The sequence below is a fragment of the Seriola lalandi genome, unplaced genomic scaffold (genome assembly GCF_002814215.2).
Source record: "Seriola lalandi dorsalis isolate HSWRI2012SDOR001 ecotype SW California unplaced genomic scaffold, Sedor1 jcf7180002054181, whole genome shotgun sequence".
NCBI classification, from domain to species: Eukaryota; Metazoa; Chordata; class Actinopteri; order Carangiformes; family Carangidae; genus Seriola; species Seriola lalandi.
In genome coordinates this window covers 548,866-566,878 of record NW_019524734.1, presented here as the reverse complement: position 1 = coordinate 566,878, position 18,013 = coordinate 548,866, and the positions used below count along the sequence as shown (strand labels likewise).

Genomic DNA, 18,013 nt, shown 5'->3' with positions numbered 1-18,013 from the left:
GGGGGGGGGGGGGGGGGGGTGGAGCGAGGAGTGTTTTATTGAGAAAACATAATCTTTTGATGATGAAAAAAAGAGGAAAATGTTGCCCGGATTTCCATCCCATCAGTGTTGTATCTAACGTAATCTTCTTTGATGGAAAGCTCTTTTTGATGTTTATTGTCTCTGTGTATCTCCAACTTTATTCTCTCCGTCTCTCTCTCTCTCGGGCACACACACACACACACACACACACACACACACACACACACACACACACACACATATGCACAAACACACACATATGCACAAACACACACACATATGCACAAACACACACACATATGCACAAACACCAGAAAGCTGAGTATATAAAATTCAAAATTTGTGTGAGTGTGTGCGCCCTGTTTGTTGTCACAGGGACTTTGGTGAAGCAACTCATATTTCACACTACTGCTACTGGGAATCTATACATCAGAACTAGTCAATGCAGCTTCCACACCTCTCTTCTCTCCCTCTCTCTCTCTGTTTCTCTGTCTCCCTCACTTAAAAAATCTGGGTACCTTCTGTTTAGTCAGTGTTCAGTTTAGTGTGGGTGCATTATGTTTTGTTTTGTTTTTGAATTGTCAGTCATATTTCCCCTTTTTCTGTTTCGGCTCACAAACCTCAAAACAACAACAATGTGGAGTCGCTGAAAGTTGCACAAAAAGAGGTCATTTAAAGGGAATTATTGCACATTTAAATACAGTTGCAGAAAGCATTTATTCATTACATAAATGCAAATTGTGGTTTATTAATAAATTCAACCAGAATTGCCCCCTTCCAGCTCTTTTCATTTCCAGCTATAAATACACAACCATTACCAGATTTGTTTCAGTTTTTTTTTACAGCCCACAGCTTTACTGTTTTGGTTCAGTCTCAGCTCTTATTGTAGCCGTTTGAAGATGCAGCAGGCAGCTGGTTTCAGAAAAACGTCCTGATAAACACACAGTCTGGCAAAGTCAGCACCTAGCTGGTGAACATAGAGGAGAAATCTAGCCGCTAAAGATGCCAGATGCTGCTTTCAGGAGATCTTGAGGGGCAAAATCATAGGGAAAGGGAGAATGAATATTGGACGTAACATTCATCAGGTGGAGTCCAGATGAATGCTAATGTTGCTCTGTGTCTGCTGAATGCGTAAACAGGCGACTGTTTATAAGGCGATAAGATGTCACTGTTAGAGCGCTGCCCCCAAGTGGCAAATAAATCAGTGAATGCAGGTTTAAAGATGCAGAGCTCCAGACTTTAAGGTCTTTTGGATCAAGTTAAAGTCTAAAGCTCCATATTTCCTTTTCCTCCTGTGTTTTTATTTGAAGTGTTGATCCCTAAGAAGATATATTGGTGGTTTTAAGAACCAAAAACCATCTCAGTGTAGTTTTACATCTCCTCTCTCAGGCTTCTCTCTGGAGCTCTAGTAACAACAGGTCGGTGAGCCAATCAGAAGAGAGGAGGCCCTGAGCCTCTCTTCTGATTGGCTCTGACTGTTTTCTGAGTGATCAGATAAAAATAAAGCAGATTTCAGGTAAACTACTGGAGAAACCAAATCCTGCAAGGTTGATGATGGGTCCAGGTGGGCGGGGCTTGGGACATGGCTGAGAGCGGTGACTGCTTTGTTGTGACATCACAAAGTTCCAGAAGTCCTGACCGCTGGTTTTAAGGCTCAGTTTCTGAATACAGGCTGTGTGCATTTCTCTGTGGACTGAGGCTTTGATACTTTCACAGTATTAATATAGAAGCTAGACCTGATCTATAATCAAACAACACGTGGACATCTAGCTTTAGAATATATAGGTCCTTTAAAACATGATGTAATGGTTATTAGCATTCACCACTTTCAACTTCCGTGTGTTCTTTTCCAAGTACACCAAAGTCCTCAGATGAAATGTGAAGACAATTAAAAGCTTAAACTTGTTATGAAAGATGATATGAATTTCTGTGATATCATGCGGTTTCATTTCAAAACCTTCAACTCTTTTAGACATAATTTAGCTGTTATTAATATGTAAATTACAGAAAGGTTTTAAAATTGTCAGGATGTTAGATTTTAAAGGCCCTGCATACAAATGTGATTTTAATTACTGTGGCTGATTAGATCTTTTCTGATGACTGTGTAGGCGTGGACAGACAGAGCTGGACTCGCAGCTCCCTCGCTCTCCTCTTTGCCTCATCGCACACCTGTTAGCGCGGGACAAATCACACTTTTATCATCCTTATCGGTACATGGAGTTTCATGACCTCGTGAGTCGAGGTCTGATCAGCAGTACCTGAAAACACTTGTGTGTAGGTGCGGCCTTTAAGAATACCACACAGATCTTATATTTGCATTTTAATTTATCATTTGCTACTTTCATCGCCAAATAAATGTCTCTAATAAATCACTATGGCAAAGCAATTACTCATACAGAAATATAGTATATGACATATGTCCTTACATTAAGACTGATGTTGCCATAAATGTAACCTGTTTAAAAAGGGCTAACTTTTCTCTCTTTCATTTACGTTCATCATGTTTCTGTTGGTTACCACAGCTGTCAGTCAATTACCATGGTTATCTAATCATGTTATGTACACTTACTAGTTAGTCCCCGCCCACTGCTGTCTCACAGAGAGTAAGTAAGAGACAATAAATATATATATATATATATGATTGCAGTTGAAGGTTGTGTAAAATACAGGGTTGTTGTTATTAGTGGTAACTAAGTTGTTTGTTCCTTACTGTTGATATTAGCTCAATTGAAATCTGTAATTTTAACTATAAGCATATTACTCTGATTGTTAAACATTACGAGCATGTGAGACTGTCAACCGCTGTGTTTATGTTCCATATGGAAGCGCTTCTTTGCTTAAACTGTCTTGTTCATTTTGTGAAGTTACTGTGGCATGTCACACTGTTTACTGATACTGTGTGGAAGCTTCTAATCTACTGCAATACAACCATGCATGTGCAGTTTATATTTGATATTAGCAAGAATGAGATGACCTGTTTTCTACATTAGATAGATGTGGTTGAATCTGCAATTATGTGCGTAATATATGCACACACAATGGATACATGGATATATATTTCATGAATGGAAATTGAATATATGTACATATATTATGTATATTTATTACATAGCAAAGGAGCGCGCTATGCTAGAGAAGTGATCAGAGAAGTTTCAGAAGTTTTTTTTCTGAAGCTCTTGAAGAGTCTGTCTGTGCCTGTCTGTCTCTCTGTCTCTATGCAAAGTCGGAAACCTTTCAGAGCAGCCGCTTTGAATGTTATCGACCCTTTAAAAGTTTAAATGTGAATAAAATTTTGCAGTTCTTTGTCACCTCTCTGAGCTGAAAAACTCAAGGCAATTTTGGTGACGACTTTTCCCCGTCAGTTATTTTATGATTTTTAAATTAGATAGAGGCAAAACGGAAAAGAACACAGTTTCACACATACAGATACAAACCCACACACATTCTTTCTCTCCCTGTCCATCAAAAAACATTTTGTTTAGACAGATTTAGCTTTCCACTGCACCTTCAATAGCAAGTCCTTTGTCTGATGGCAAATAGCTCATATCAAAGGTTAATGTGGAGGCTCGCTCGCATCAATTTGTTCTGATTCGCTTTCTAAAGACAAGGTCTCTTGTAGATTCAGCTGCCGTTCTGCAGACACTTTATTTCACGCAGTTACTGCTGGCTTCTCTTTAAACAGGTAATTCATCACTCATCACGGCTTCCTTCGTGAGAGCAATAGTTTAATTCATTACACTGGTCCCCGATGTAGCCCTGATTTTTGGTGTAATTCTGTAGAACATTCAAAAAGCTGACAAAACTGAGCTGCTTATCACGGACGTCAGTTGTTGATGTTCCTGTCATCTTTAAAGCGGTGCACCGAGGAAGTTTAATTCTGTGCTATTCAACACTGAGAGTCATTCATTGACGCAAAACCGAACAGCTACAATATGTGGGAACCTGTGATTATCTTTTTTTACACAGCAAATAATAAAAAATAAAAACGTATTTTTTATTATTGCAGTGATTTATGGACACATGGGGAATATTGATAATAATAATACCTTGTTTTCATCCGTTGCTTAGACTTTCAAACACATATACACTACATTGCTCATTTGCAGCATAAATTATATACAAAAAATGTCACTCAGTGGAGGGGTAGCATGAAGAACCTCAATTCACTTCCTAGAATTTGCAGTGAGTAAAAATAACCATCAAGTCGTCTCTCTTTACCTCCACAAAACAAAAGAAGTGTGTGTTGCTGTTTCTGGCGGCTGCGAGCGTTTGGAAGAGAAATAACCAACAGATGTGAGCCAGAGTGAACTCACTCTTCTTCACATAATACATGATGAGATGTGTTGCGAGGAACTGCCCCCATGAAGATAAAATGCCGTTTCATCCATTACTTTCTATATCAGGACACTTTGGAGTGTATTATTATGATTATACCACAGGACAAACAGAGAAACCATGTTCAGATCATCAGCCATGTTAGTTTGTAGACCATTTAATTCATGGTTAGGTCTGTCTCAGCAGTTTCTCACCAGTGTACTGCTGTGGTTGTACTTTAATATACGTGACGATTAATGATGTTTGAACTGTTCATCTGAACCATGAGATGTCCTGTTATATGACAGACCCCTGTCACTGTCCCAAAACTATGAATCAGAATCAGAATCAGATTATTGTTTACATAGAGATAAACAGGCTCGGCATTAGGTGTCGCAGACGGCGTCATCACGGTTGACAAACCAACACAGTTTTGGTTTGGGTAATTTTATAGGATGACCATCAAAAAAAGGAAAGAAAAAGACAGAATAACACCGGCCTTGTTGTTTTGCAACCTAACTTTAACTTACAACAACAGCTGATTTTGCAGAGCCAGCCACTTTCTTGCAGACAGCACAGTCAAGCCTGAACAACTGTACATGTCCTGCATAAGCACAATATCACTCTGAGGCAACATGCAGAAAAATGTAAAATGAAAAATATGTGTAAAGGCGATCAGATCTGCTTCCTTAGGAGTTAATACAAACACTGTATCATTTTTTTTTTTTATATTATGTAATTGTAAAAGTAATTTACCATTTCTTAACTACAAATTTCTACTCAATTTAGAGGTTTAATTTGAAGGCTCTCATTTAGACCTTGGCTTTCAATTTGTCTCACTAAATGAGACAGGGGCTTGATGAACGAAATTCAGGAGCCTGATCCAGGGAGGAGATGTGAGGAAGTATCGCCCACGTTCATTTAAGAGGTCACCTATTGCCTCTTTGGTGGTGCTTACCAGTTTCCCCAGCAGCACAAATAAAGAACAATAAATGAAACCAAATCTGTATAATTCAATTATTTTCAATTTTCAACAACTAAACTGACACTGAGCTTAACCCTTCTCCCCCAAGGACAAAGACACACTAATCACCACTCAGTGTGTTTGTGTGTGAGTCAGTTGCTCGTCATGCACTGGCAGGCAGTATGTGAGGAAAATGCAATATTAAAACAAGAGATTTCAAAGATACTGTCTTCCCTTTTGCTTTGTTCTCTCGCTTACATGTATGCATATCTCCCTCAGCTTTACACTGTTTATGTTTCTGTCAATGCTCTCTTCATCTCTCCCTCTTCTTCTCTGCCTCTCTGTGTGTGCTTGAACCCAGTTGGTGTTTAAGACCAGAGGTAATGTGCGCAGCAGTTGGTGCTTCTTTTGTTTCATCCCTTTATGAAACAGAGAGGTTAACATATCAAACAGACGTAAAGACCCTCTGTGTTTGTGTGTGTGTGTGTGTGTGTGTGTGTGTGTGTGTGTGTGTGTGGCAATACAGTGTGCGACCCACATTTGTGTTGCATTGTTGGTCAGCAGACACAAGCACATGCGAACACATGCACAGCGTGGCCAGCAGGCAAGTGTTTCCTGCTGCGCAGGCTGTTGCCTCCCGACTGTTTCCATCACAGAGCCACAGGCCTGTTTCTGCCCCACTGCTTTATCCACACTCAGCTCGCTATGTGTCTGATGGTGTGGACCACAGAAGACAGAGCGTCAGAGTCGGTCTTTAGAGGGCGCACATGTGGCTTCCCCAGCAGCCACAAAAGGCTTAATTCAGACTCAGCAAGCTTAATAAATCATGATTAAATATTTGAAATCATCTAATTAAGTAATAAATAATAACTACAAATAAAGTTGTACAGTACAGATAAGTTTGTTTTGTATTCCCTAACACACAGCAGAGCTGAGCTCTTGTATGGAGACAACAACAGACAAAATTGTTAGTATGTAAACTGGAGCTAGGTTAACAATCAGTGGCGTTCCTAGACTCTGGGGGGCCCCAGGCATGCAGACAATTGGCAGGTGCTACAATTTACAGATGTCCCCTAAACGCCTCACATGCAGACAATTGGCATGTGCTACAATTTACAAATGTCCCCTAAACGCCTCACATGCAGACAATCGGCAGGTGCTACAATTTAAGGACGTCACCTAAACGCCTCACATGCAGACACATTGGTAGACGCTATCTACAGCACAAATCATCAGGGACCCCACTTAGTAGGTGTTTGGCGCAGCAGCAGTGTACTTTATAGTGTCTTTATGGGGGGGTTTAAGTGGGTTTACAGTTGTCATTGCAAAATGTGCCAATATGAGGGGCCATCAGGGGCCCCTTTTCCCCTTGGGGGAGCCCCAAACATTTGCCTGGTTTGCTCTCCTGACAACGTGCCACCACTGATTAACGTGGACTTCAACTGATTCATGATTTGAGTCTAAAAAGAGTCCAAGTCATCCAGCCCAGCTGGACTGCAGCTCCTGTTAACTACTATCAATGTTTTTTCCCTAGAGATAAGGGCATGAGCTACCAGCCTACAAGCAAAAATATATATCAAGTTTATGATAATTAATTAGCGTTATGTGTCACTGCCACAAATGGACTGACTCCAAACAATGCCTCTCATGTGGAGATGGAGCTGGATTTCTCCTCAGACAATGGCCATAAGAGAGACGATAAAAGGAAGATGAAGAAGAAAGTGCAGACATCACGTCCTCATCCGCTGATGGTTTCTGAGCTTGTTTAAGGCTGTAGCAGCTGATGTAACTAGTGCCATGATGAGATAAAAGGATTTAACGGATTAGGGTTAGCCCAGGAAAATGTAGCTAACATGTATTCCATCTCCATTACCCCTTATTAAAAGCTAATGAGAGGAGCCAATTTTGCTCTTCTCTGCGGAAAGTTAATGCAGGGAGAAGCCTGCTGGCGTCCTACATGATAATCAGATATTAGAATTAGTAAAGGTCACAGGAGTACAGTAGGAAACACAAAGAGAGGTGCTATTTACATGTGAAGGAGTCACTGCTTTCGTCATAGTGTTTACTGAGCGACTTAGCTTCCTGTTCCATAACACATGTACAAAACAGCTGTTACCAGCACATGTAATCATAAATTATCACTCTCATTCATCTATCCATTGTTCTATCATGTACTTTATCTCCACCATCACTGATCAGACTCAAAAATGTTCATGAAATGATGATCCACTGATTAGCATTTCCATTACTGCGCTGCAAATGATTAATATTTCACATTGTTATTCACAAGCAAGGTTATTTTTGTAAGTGAAAATAATAAGCTAAAAGAAAAAAAATCGAATTTTTGTCATTTCATTCTGGCTTGGAGCCCATGTTGTCAGGCCCCCGTCGGCCTCGTTTCATTGTTTTCATACAGATCGGAGGGAAGTGTGCCAGTGGTCTTGAGGAATACTTGGAGTAGGATGCGTTGGCTGAAATGCACAAGTGCTTTGTTGTTGTTGTTGTGTGTAACAGGGGGACGCGGCAATCAAATCATGAGCAAAAACAAAACAATCCCAGGTATTGAGGAATGCATTTGCAAAGTACATACACAAAAGAGGGAGCCAATGAATCTGCGAACGCGAGGAGGGGGGATGAGAGGCAGCAGTCGTTTCTGACAGAACAAGACACTGTTGCGTCTGAGTGAGTCATGTCTGGATGGTATCAGAAACGAAGGCTCATCCTGCCATTACAACTTCCTGAAGTGACAAGCCAGTTCATTCAGGATGAGCCTGTTGGACTGGTAACTTAGTAACTGGGAACAAATTTAAATCAAACAGTACTAAACAGCTGCCGAGAGGAAAGAGAAGTGCACATCAACATGTCATTAAAGCCACTTCTGACTGTTTACACAGCAACAGCTGTCAGAGCGAGGCACAATCAACCCCGTCTCTCAGAATATAAGTTATTTACCACTAGTTTGCCCCAGCACATGCAGCTTGGAGGACACGTACTGCCTACTGGAATATGACTAACATAATGAGGAAGTCAGTTTCCAAAAATGTTCTACCTGTAATACCACAGCAGCCTATTACTCATCATTATTAGAGGAAAATAAAAACAGCCTCTTTGGCCAGGCAGAGTCATAGCTCTATTGATCCATGTATGCCTACAGCTCTCAGCAGTAATGACTTTAGTAATGATAAGATTCGAACTATTAGAGACCAAACTCATCGCCTCCTGATGTCACCTGGCACCAGTTTATCTTTAAACATAGGAACCTTAGAGATAGCTGTAAAACCTGACATATATTTATTACATTTTTCTCCCATCGACCTCCACCAACCAACTCATCTCAATTATACTGTTACAGACTTAGATATGATCAACCTGTCTTTATAAACAGACTATGTAGCACAGTCCTTTAAAGCAGCTGTTATATACCTGTGTATGACCTTCGCTTTCTCTCTAAGATCCTCTAGAAAACAGCCGCTGATCATTTGTGTGACTCTACAGAACAATGCTTTACTCAAGGATTTTCAGTCAGGATTTATGCTTTTGTTACTTTGAAGGCTGGATTATCGCAATTCCTTATTATCAGGTTGCCCCCAACAACTCTCTAAAGACTCCAGCTGATCCAGAAGGCTGCAGCTCAAGTACTGACAGTAACTAGGAAAAGAGATCATATCTCTCCTGTGTTGGCTTCTCTGCACTGGCTCCCTATAAAATCCAGAATAGAATTTAAAATCCTCCTCCTCACCTGCAAAGCCCCTCAATGGTCAGGCACCATCATATCTTAAATATCTCATAGCACCCCATTACCCCACTAGAACACTGTGCTCCGAAAATGCAGGCTTAGTTGTTGTACTCTAAAAGTAGAATGGGAGGCAGAGGCTTCAGTTATCAGTCTCCTCTCCTGTGGACCCATCTCCCAGTCTGGGTCTGGGAGGTGGACACTGTCTCCATGTTTAACAGCAGGCTTAAAACTTTCCTTTTTGATAAAGCTTATAGTTAGGGCTGGCTCAGGATTGCCTTGACCCATCCTCTAGTTATGCTGCTATAGGCCTAGACTGCTGGAGCACTTCCCATGATGCACGATTCCCTGTCTCCTCCTCTCCATCATTCATATCCCATTAATGCATGTTACTAACTCGTCATCCTCTCTCTCCTTCTGTCGCCTTCTGCAGGTATTTCTGCCTCCAGGGCTGTTGAATGTGGGTTTGTGATGCAAGCTTGCTGCTGCCACCGTGATCCCTCTCAACACCCACTGCCACCATTATCATTATTAGTCTCTTAATTATTATTAGTCCAATATGAATGTCGTCTGACCTGCAGCCTCTATGGTTAAGGTTAGGCAAATAAAACTATTGGTTAAGCTCGGAAGTGTAAAGAAAAAGAAGTATTTGCCCAAAGTTAGGATTTCTGTCTTAGAGAAAGAGACACACATCAGGATGAGTCGACCATGTTGCCTTCTCAGAGATCACTGAAAGTGTCCTGCAGCTAAAAGCAGAGTCATATGACAATCTGCCCCACTTATGTCATGGAGACTTCACCTGTCATTTCACACTGCACTTTCACTTTATTTGTAAGTGATGCTGTCATTTCCATTTGATTCAAGCCGGGGCAGAGGAAGACAGAGAGGAAGGGGAGACAGCAGAGGGGGAGGAAGGAGGAGGGAGACAGGAAAACACTGTCATTTGGTATTTCTAAAAGAAAAAATACCTCAAGTTTTAGACTCCACATAGCGGGATGTGGTCAGCTAAAAGACTCAATTTTCTATAAGGAACTGATAAAAGTGCCTGAGATGGAGACATTTCTCATCCCTCCTGCTGTCAAAGTGACCGGAGGAGCAGCAGAGAAGTGAAGCAGGCACCGGCTAAGAGTATAAGTGGCTGTATGACTGTGAACTAGCCCATCACATATCTTCACATCCCTGGCTGACTTTTTCTGGATGAATTATAGTTAACAAAAGAGAGCCAGCCAAGAGGGAGAAAGCGTGAGAATGACTCACTCCAGAGTGTTCTGTACAACTCCCACAACGGTCAGAGAACAAAAAAGATAACAGATAATTAAAACATTTAATTTTCAGACAAGTCTACGTCTCTGACGGTACAAATGGCTTTGTCAACTTTCAAGGCCATGAGCTCGGAGGATCTATTTTTAAGAGCTCATGGAGGGAGGAGAGAAGGAGGGAAGGAGAGGTGAACGACAAGCCAAAGAAAAAAAAATCTGAATAGAGGCCATATATATATATATATATATATATATATATATATATAAATATAGATTCCAGGTTGAGGAAATGGAAATTGAAACTGCAGCCTCAGCGGGTACAGTGTATATCTATCACATTTGGTATTAAATTTGGAATAATGATAATGGTGACAGGGGCCGATGTGAACTCTGGACCTGGTGCAGATCTCCACTGCATCATTTATAGACCACACAGCGAACAGCCTCAACACACACACACACACACACACACACACACACACACACACACACAGAGAACCTCCACACCTCTCTGTCCTCTGCAGCAGGGAAGCAGGAGATTAAATAGACATTAAATAGTTTTGCTGTTGGGGATCTTCATCTGTTTTTTAAACTAGTTAATGTACAAGACAAAACATAATGTGAGGGTGGGCGTGGTCGACATGCAGCTGCAGGAAAGAGAGAGAGAGAGAGAGAGAGTTGGAGGAGGTGTGGAGAGCAGTCCCAGGTGAGCTGATTTATCAGCTGCTGTTTGTTGACTAATCACACTCTTCGTTTGAATGCAGTAGCATGCTGAACCTGTGATGGCTGCAACACACACACACACACACAAACTCACACACAAGGAAAGACACCACACAGGCTCATTAGTAGATTGACTCATTAGGCTGCTGAACCAGAGGTGCTCGGTAGAAGATTGAATATTTATGTTGGAAGTGTGTGTGAGCAGTGTACACAATAAAAGACGCTGTTGGTGAGCGGATCGTCTGGTCAGCGTTCGAGTTGGGAGAACTCACAGTGGCAGCGAGACGTGCTACACATAATGTTCATTTACAAATGACTAAATGACAATTAAGTCATCTTTACTTTGATGTTGACCTTTGTCTGTGATCATTTATCCTAAAGGTTGATACAGCAGTGATGTCATTCAGATGTAATTATGTTCATTTTGTCATACAACAGTCTTCTTTTTTTATACTACATAATTGTATTATTGTATTTTATGTTTATTAGCTCAGCTCATGTGTTGTTTTTTCATTTTATAATAATGAAATTATATAATATAGACTATAGTTATACATGATTATATATTAAGTGACAGCAGGACAGACTGTGTAACACTGACAAAGTAATTCAATTCAATAGTATAAAAAAAAAAAAATCACATATGATGGGAAATGTTGTGATATTCGATATTATGGTATATCTGCCCAAACACAGATCTTCACAAAAACAACTTAAACACTTGTGTCAACTCACAACATCTCAACATGTAAACAGTAATAATATAATAATAATATATTATAATAACTCTATCTTAATAATATTCTCCGTGAAGCCTTTCTCTCAGGATTATAAAGATATTGAAAAATTGTTTTGCCCCTTTAAATGCCAAAGTTGATTTTTCAGTAAATTTAAACAACAAAGATTTTTGTCTGTTTTATGAGTTTGGATTTATGAGCTGTAAAGACAGATATAATCTTATAACTTATATAACCTTTAGATAACATCACCTGAGAAACGAGAGCTGATTTTACAGGCAGCCAGGTTTCTATGACTATAATGAATATCTACTATACTTTATATATTAAACTTTAACTAGTTCAGGCCTGCATCACATTTCCCTGGTCCATCTGAGCTCATGATTCAGAACAGACAGAATCAGCAAAAAGTTTGAGGGATTGAAGAGAAATGTGACACAGTGTACAACAGCTACATCCCTCTGTTCTCTGCCTGTCGCTCAAAATGAACAACAACTCCTCTTTTCATCTGTTCACAGATTACACGGAGGTTATTTAAAGGGTTGGCTTTAATCTGCCAGAGACAATGCATTTACCATTCCCTCTGAAACCCTGTGTAGTTGCCCTTTAAAGAGTTCAACTCACAGAACACAGTTTTACTTAATTAGAAAAATTAAATTAGGAAGGACCACATGAATCACAGCAGCAGTATAAGCTTCTTGTAAAATCCATTCACACCTAAAGTAAAGACAGAAAAATCTGTCCAAAACAGCTCATTTATAATTAATTAGCTCATTAAATCTCCACACTAGGCCGTTAAAGAAGAAGGAACATACTCAAAGCCACTGGAATTCACTTAATGCAAAGAAAAGTTTGACTTCTTCCTCCTCTTTTATCTCCGTATAAACACAGAGCAAACTTTTGGTGCGTCATGACAGAGAGGAGAGAGGAGATATTTTTGTCCCATCTCAGATTTTGTTCCAACAACAGACAAATCACAGCGTTAGCCATGGAATTAGATTTCACCCATCCAGCGCATTTTAATACAACGAGCTGCGTTATGAGTAAAAAGCGATACTGAACATCTTTTCGTTACATGCTCTCATACACACAGATTCCTGGTTCAAGCTGCTGGTTCAACAGTTAGAGCTGCATTATTAAAAATTAATTCAGTGTGGAAATATTAATTTCATATATTTTATTTGGTGATAGATTTTTTTAATACTTGATGTCAGTGTCCGGCTGGTCAACATCTAATAGTCAGATATGTCAATAGGGGCTTTTGTTTTTACAAAATAAAAGATATGAGCAAGAATACGACAGGTATGGATGGATGGATGGATGGATGGATGGATGAAAGAATAGATTGTATGACACTACAACTAGAAACGAGCTGCTCTCTGGCACTTTATGGACATACAATACTTCATGAGTTATATTAATTAATTGAATTATCTTTTGTGGAATTATAACAATTATTTATTCTCGTGGGTATTTAAGCAGCTTGTTTGTCTGTCCTTTCACACTTGAACCTTTATTTAAACGTGTTCCACACAGTGATAAAGGAGTTTGAGGGGAGGTCCTTGAAAATGATGAAAGATGCCATCACTGAGGTTGAGTGATCCACAGCACCCTGGGAACACTCCATGTCCCAGGGTGCTGTGTTTTGCTGATGGGCATAATGCTGTATATGCTCTGAGCAAAAGCTACAGTATCCCAGCGGACCAACATGTAGGCCTGCTTGATGTACTTTTAAAATATTTTTAAGGCTGTTGCTGTAACTTGATTAAAGAAAGTACAAAACACTAAGCGTCAGTATTTTATAAAGATTCAGCATCATCACATTTGTTACAGTTTGGAAGTTCAAAGTGTAAAGAGAGAAAGTTGCAGGGAAAAAAAATAATGGTAAAACTAATGCATCAACTTTTTCAGGTTGTCAACTTAAAAACATTGTGTTGATACACTGTAAAACATTATGCAGCAATTTATTGGAATTTATCGTAATTTGTTTATTTGATAGGGACGACGCACGTTAATGAACACTGATATAAAATACAAGATGTGAACCAGCCAGATTGTAGCAAAAATGCTACTTTGCACCAATAGTCCCTGGGAATCAATTTTATATAAGTACATTTAAAGTTTTATTAATTTCAAGTTCAATGTGGAAATATGAATTTCATATATTTTATTTGGTGATGTTTTTTTTAATACTTGAAGCAACTTTTTTCATTAATATATAAGTAAATATAAAGTTTTATTAATTATTATAATTCAAGTAAATTTAACATAAAATGTCTAGTTATAATTTTCAGACCACTTCAGAACTTCTAAACATAAGTTCTTCTGACTTGAGTAAAGAACTAATCAAAGAAATAAATAATCAAAACCAGCTCAATTTTATGTGCAATCAACTTAAAATCTTGTGTTATGCAATTAATTAGTTCACGGTAATCAATTATACTTTCAAAAGTAGATGAAAAACTAATTCACTTTACATCATGTTCCTCAGTTGGTCCAACATAATTTCACCTCTCAAGTGTCATAAATGGGAAATCTTAATGTAAACGGTTGAGTTCAGTTTGTTTTTGGTGAGTGTAGATTTCTCTCACCTGTAAATCTTGTATCTGGTAGAAAATCCCTGCTGGAACCTCTCTCTGAACTCGGTGTACTCCGGACATCTGTGGAAAGGTCCCTTCTCCGACAGCAGCCAGTCCAGCTGTCCCCCACTCTGCCTCGTGCTGAAGCCCCACGACGAGGAGCCGGAGGGGGACGAGGAGGACGAGGACGAGGAGGAGGAAGATGACGAGGACGAGGGAAACGTTAGGGAACCGTGGAGCGCCTTCCCACCATGTCCGCCGCCGCCGACTTGCTCAGCTCGGGTCGGCCACGGCTGCCATAGCAACACCCACGGCAACCATAGGAGCATCAAGGAGGATGCGGACCATCTAGCAAGGCAGGTGGAGCCATGGGAGCACCTCTCTTTTCTCATTGGCCAAGGAGTTGCCATGGTCCCGGTGGTGATGTACTAGGGCACCTGGGACCGGCATTTCTTCTGACAGTCACCTCCCACTGGCCTGAAGAAGCAAAACACAGAAACATTGGGTTTTAATCAAAAGAGACGGTGATAAGAGGTTGAAACAATTTTTCTAAATTCATAGTTTTACTGTCGTTGATAGACACCGCTGTCCACACATTGTGATTACAGCACAGAATTACGAAGGCAGCAGAAAGCGGTATTTATCAAGCCAACATCACTCACAGCGGAGTGATTGTTTTCATGTCTGATCTGAATGTGCACATGAAAGGTATTCTCTGCATGTCACACACACGTGCAATTATTGTAATGAAACCATGAGCATTAGGAAGAAGGCAGGAATCAGAGGGACGTTGCTTTTGTTCCTCCAAAGGAATTCTGATGCCAGGAAAATCATATTCTACTGATGAGGGAACTGCTTTTGGTTGATGTTTATGCGAAAGTGAATTTTAGGCCATTTTGGGTAAAAAAAAAATAGTATCTGTGTTAGCGTCTCTGTTAGTCAAATAACAAATTTGTGTAAAATCCTGCAAATCAGGGTTGGCACTGTTCCCCCAGCTCCTCAGGAGCCCCAGAGGCCACATTCTGCCTGTGTGACAATTGCTTTTGTGGTAATTTGATTTAATGCAAAGCTCTATCTGTGTGTGTGTGTGTGTGTGTGTGTGTGTGTGTCAGATATGTTTGTGTGGGTGGTAATGCCATATTACCTGTAAGGACAACTGTATGTGACTGTAAAGGTTCTTATGGATGAGGGTCAAATCAGGAAAATTTGATTCCCTGAGGAAAGGACGATCACATGTTTTATTCTTTAACATTTGGAACAACTTAATGTGGTTTTCATTCTGTGCCTTTGACTGTTTGTAGATTTGTGCTGTCTGTTGTGTGGATGTTCTGCCTCAACTCTTTTATTCTGATCTTACTGCCTGGCTTTTTCTTGATTTTATTCTGTACTTTATTCTGTTAATAATCTAATTTCTTTCACAATAACTGTTCCATTAGTGCAACTTAAATGGCAAGTCAACTTGAATTTTCCAAGTACTTTCTGTAGTAACCTTAGTGTTAAACGTAATTTAAATACTGTCCAAACCATTCAAATTTTCAGTAGGCAGGAAAAAAAACTGATGTCCCTTTGACTTTATTATATAAACGTCAAATAACATAACATCATCTTAACAGCCACCCACACAGCTATACATTTCCCACAATGCCTTTATAACGAGCTTGAACTGCAGTGAATCTGGAGCAGAGGTAACTTCACTTCACTTGCAGTAATATGCAGGACGCTGCCGTGAGCTGCACATCAGTCGCGAACCGTGGTCGCTTGCTCATTAGTATCTGCCAGGTGAACTGTCAGTGGTTGTCCATACATGCACCTGCATGCAAACTAGCTCTCTCATTGGTGTGATCACTTGTTTTTATGCAAATGAATGATGGTCAAATGAAATTCAGCCAACCTGGCTCTCCAGCAGCAGCATGAGACGACATTCACCTTGACACAGAATGACTGAGAATAAACTGTATAATACTGGAAACTGCAGGAGCAACAGGGTGTCTTGTCTGTCACTGTTACAGGCACAGGAGCACTGATCATTTTATTCTGATATATTTTATTATAAAATTATAAAGATGCTAATTCCGATTCTTAATTTTGATCTATGGGGAGAAAAAAATATATTGTTTATATTTTGACAGTCCCATATTTAAAGATATATTTGTGGTTTTAAGAACCAAAAACCATCTCAGTGTAGTTTCACATCTCCTCTCTCAGGCTTCTCTCTGGAGCTCTAGCAACAACAGGTCGGTGAGCCAATCAGAAGAGAGGAGACTCTGAGCTCGACCCATGACCATTCAAAGATGTGTTGTAGGTTATTTGGGATTGTTTTGTCAAAATCACACATTTTACAGGTTTTTGGACTGAAAACAGTGTAATTATTATCATTATCATTATTATTATTATTATTATTATTATCTTGATCATCATCAGACAGGCAGTCTGCTTTTTTCCTATTGATGTTAGCACAATGTAAAAAATGAACTTTCAGAGACCTGTTTTTCTGTGTCAACAATCCCCTTGAAAAGAGCAAAAAGCGACAATGAATCTATCAAACTAAGATCGGATGATGTCAGTGAGAGCTCAAAAAAAACTGTAAGCAATAACTCTCTCAAACTGTTTACAGGGGAGACTGGGGATGGTTGTAACACGGGTCAGTTGTAACACTTCCAATTTTCTCAAATCAGGAACAAGTCACGGATCGCCTGATTCCCTCTATACACGCTCAATTTGTCCTTATGTGAGGAGGTGGCCCCCTGTGGCAGACGCAGACTGTTTTACAAGGAAAAGAATATTTTAAAGTTAAAGTTTTTTTACTTGTATGTATTTTTGTTGTCTGCTCTGTAGTTAAACTTTTCAAACTTAAATCATATTTCACTTGTGTTTGAGACCGAATCGACCGTATAGAGAAAACAATGTATTTTCTACTCGTGTTGCAGAGATAACAGCTACACCGTTTAATAGCAGACGCATGTAACTAGTCTGTATCACGTTTTAAACACACACTGGCTTAAAAGAGCTCCAAGATACAGACAGAAATGTTACAACCATCCTTGATCTCTATTAAAGAACAAAAACAAAAAATCTTATATTACTGTGATTATTAGAGAAACTGCAGGCCTGAAGCTAAACAGAATCTGTCTTGTAGCTGTGCTTGAGGATGAAAAATATTTATGTTTCCTTTAGTAGAGAATGAAGTCTCACTTGTGTGCTATTGCCAGTGCATTTATCCATTCATCTGTATATGAATTATACATAACAAAATAATATAACTGACCCAGAAATGCAAGAGCCACTGCAATAACTGCTTTGTAATTGTGCCTCAGTGATTTTAGCTGAAGTTCTCCTCTCAACATGTTGTATTTTCCATTGATGGCTCAGTAAAAATGTGGATATGGATTAGAATACAATTCACTTTTCACACTGAATGAAAAGATCTGTTCATGAATCAAACAAAAAAAAGGCCCTTGTACGTTTATGGAAGCACTGGAAATCTGCAAAGATTGCTAGGTCGACTTGATAAAGTGTGACCGCTGACCCTGGAACAAAGACAGGCCGCCGCACAATGTCCTCAATGTGGTGAAATTGCACAGCTGTCGCAGCTGCATAGTCGTTCAAAGGTCAGAACCAAGAATGACTTTATTCAAAGTTTCCAAACGATTGAAAAGTCATTTGCAGGAGCGCTTGAGTGCAAA

General features: G+C 39.7%; 1 protein-coding gene across 2 annotated transcripts in view; it reads right to left on the bottom strand.

The window, feature by feature from the left end:
• Nucleotides 1-18,013, bottom strand: part of brinp2 (bone morphogenetic protein/retinoic acid inducible neural-specific 2) — a 196,674-nt gene that overhangs the window by 95,295 nt on the left and 83,366 nt on the right. For both annotated transcript variants that reach the window (XM_087173332.1, XM_087173333.1), the window contains exon 2: nt 14,343-14,807. In XM_087173332.1, coding sequence (XP_087029458.1) covers nt 14,343-14,740 — 398 coding nt within the window. In that variant the 5' untranslated portion in view covers nt 14,741-14,807. The remainder of the gene's footprint in view (nt 1-14,342; nt 14,808-18,013) is intronic.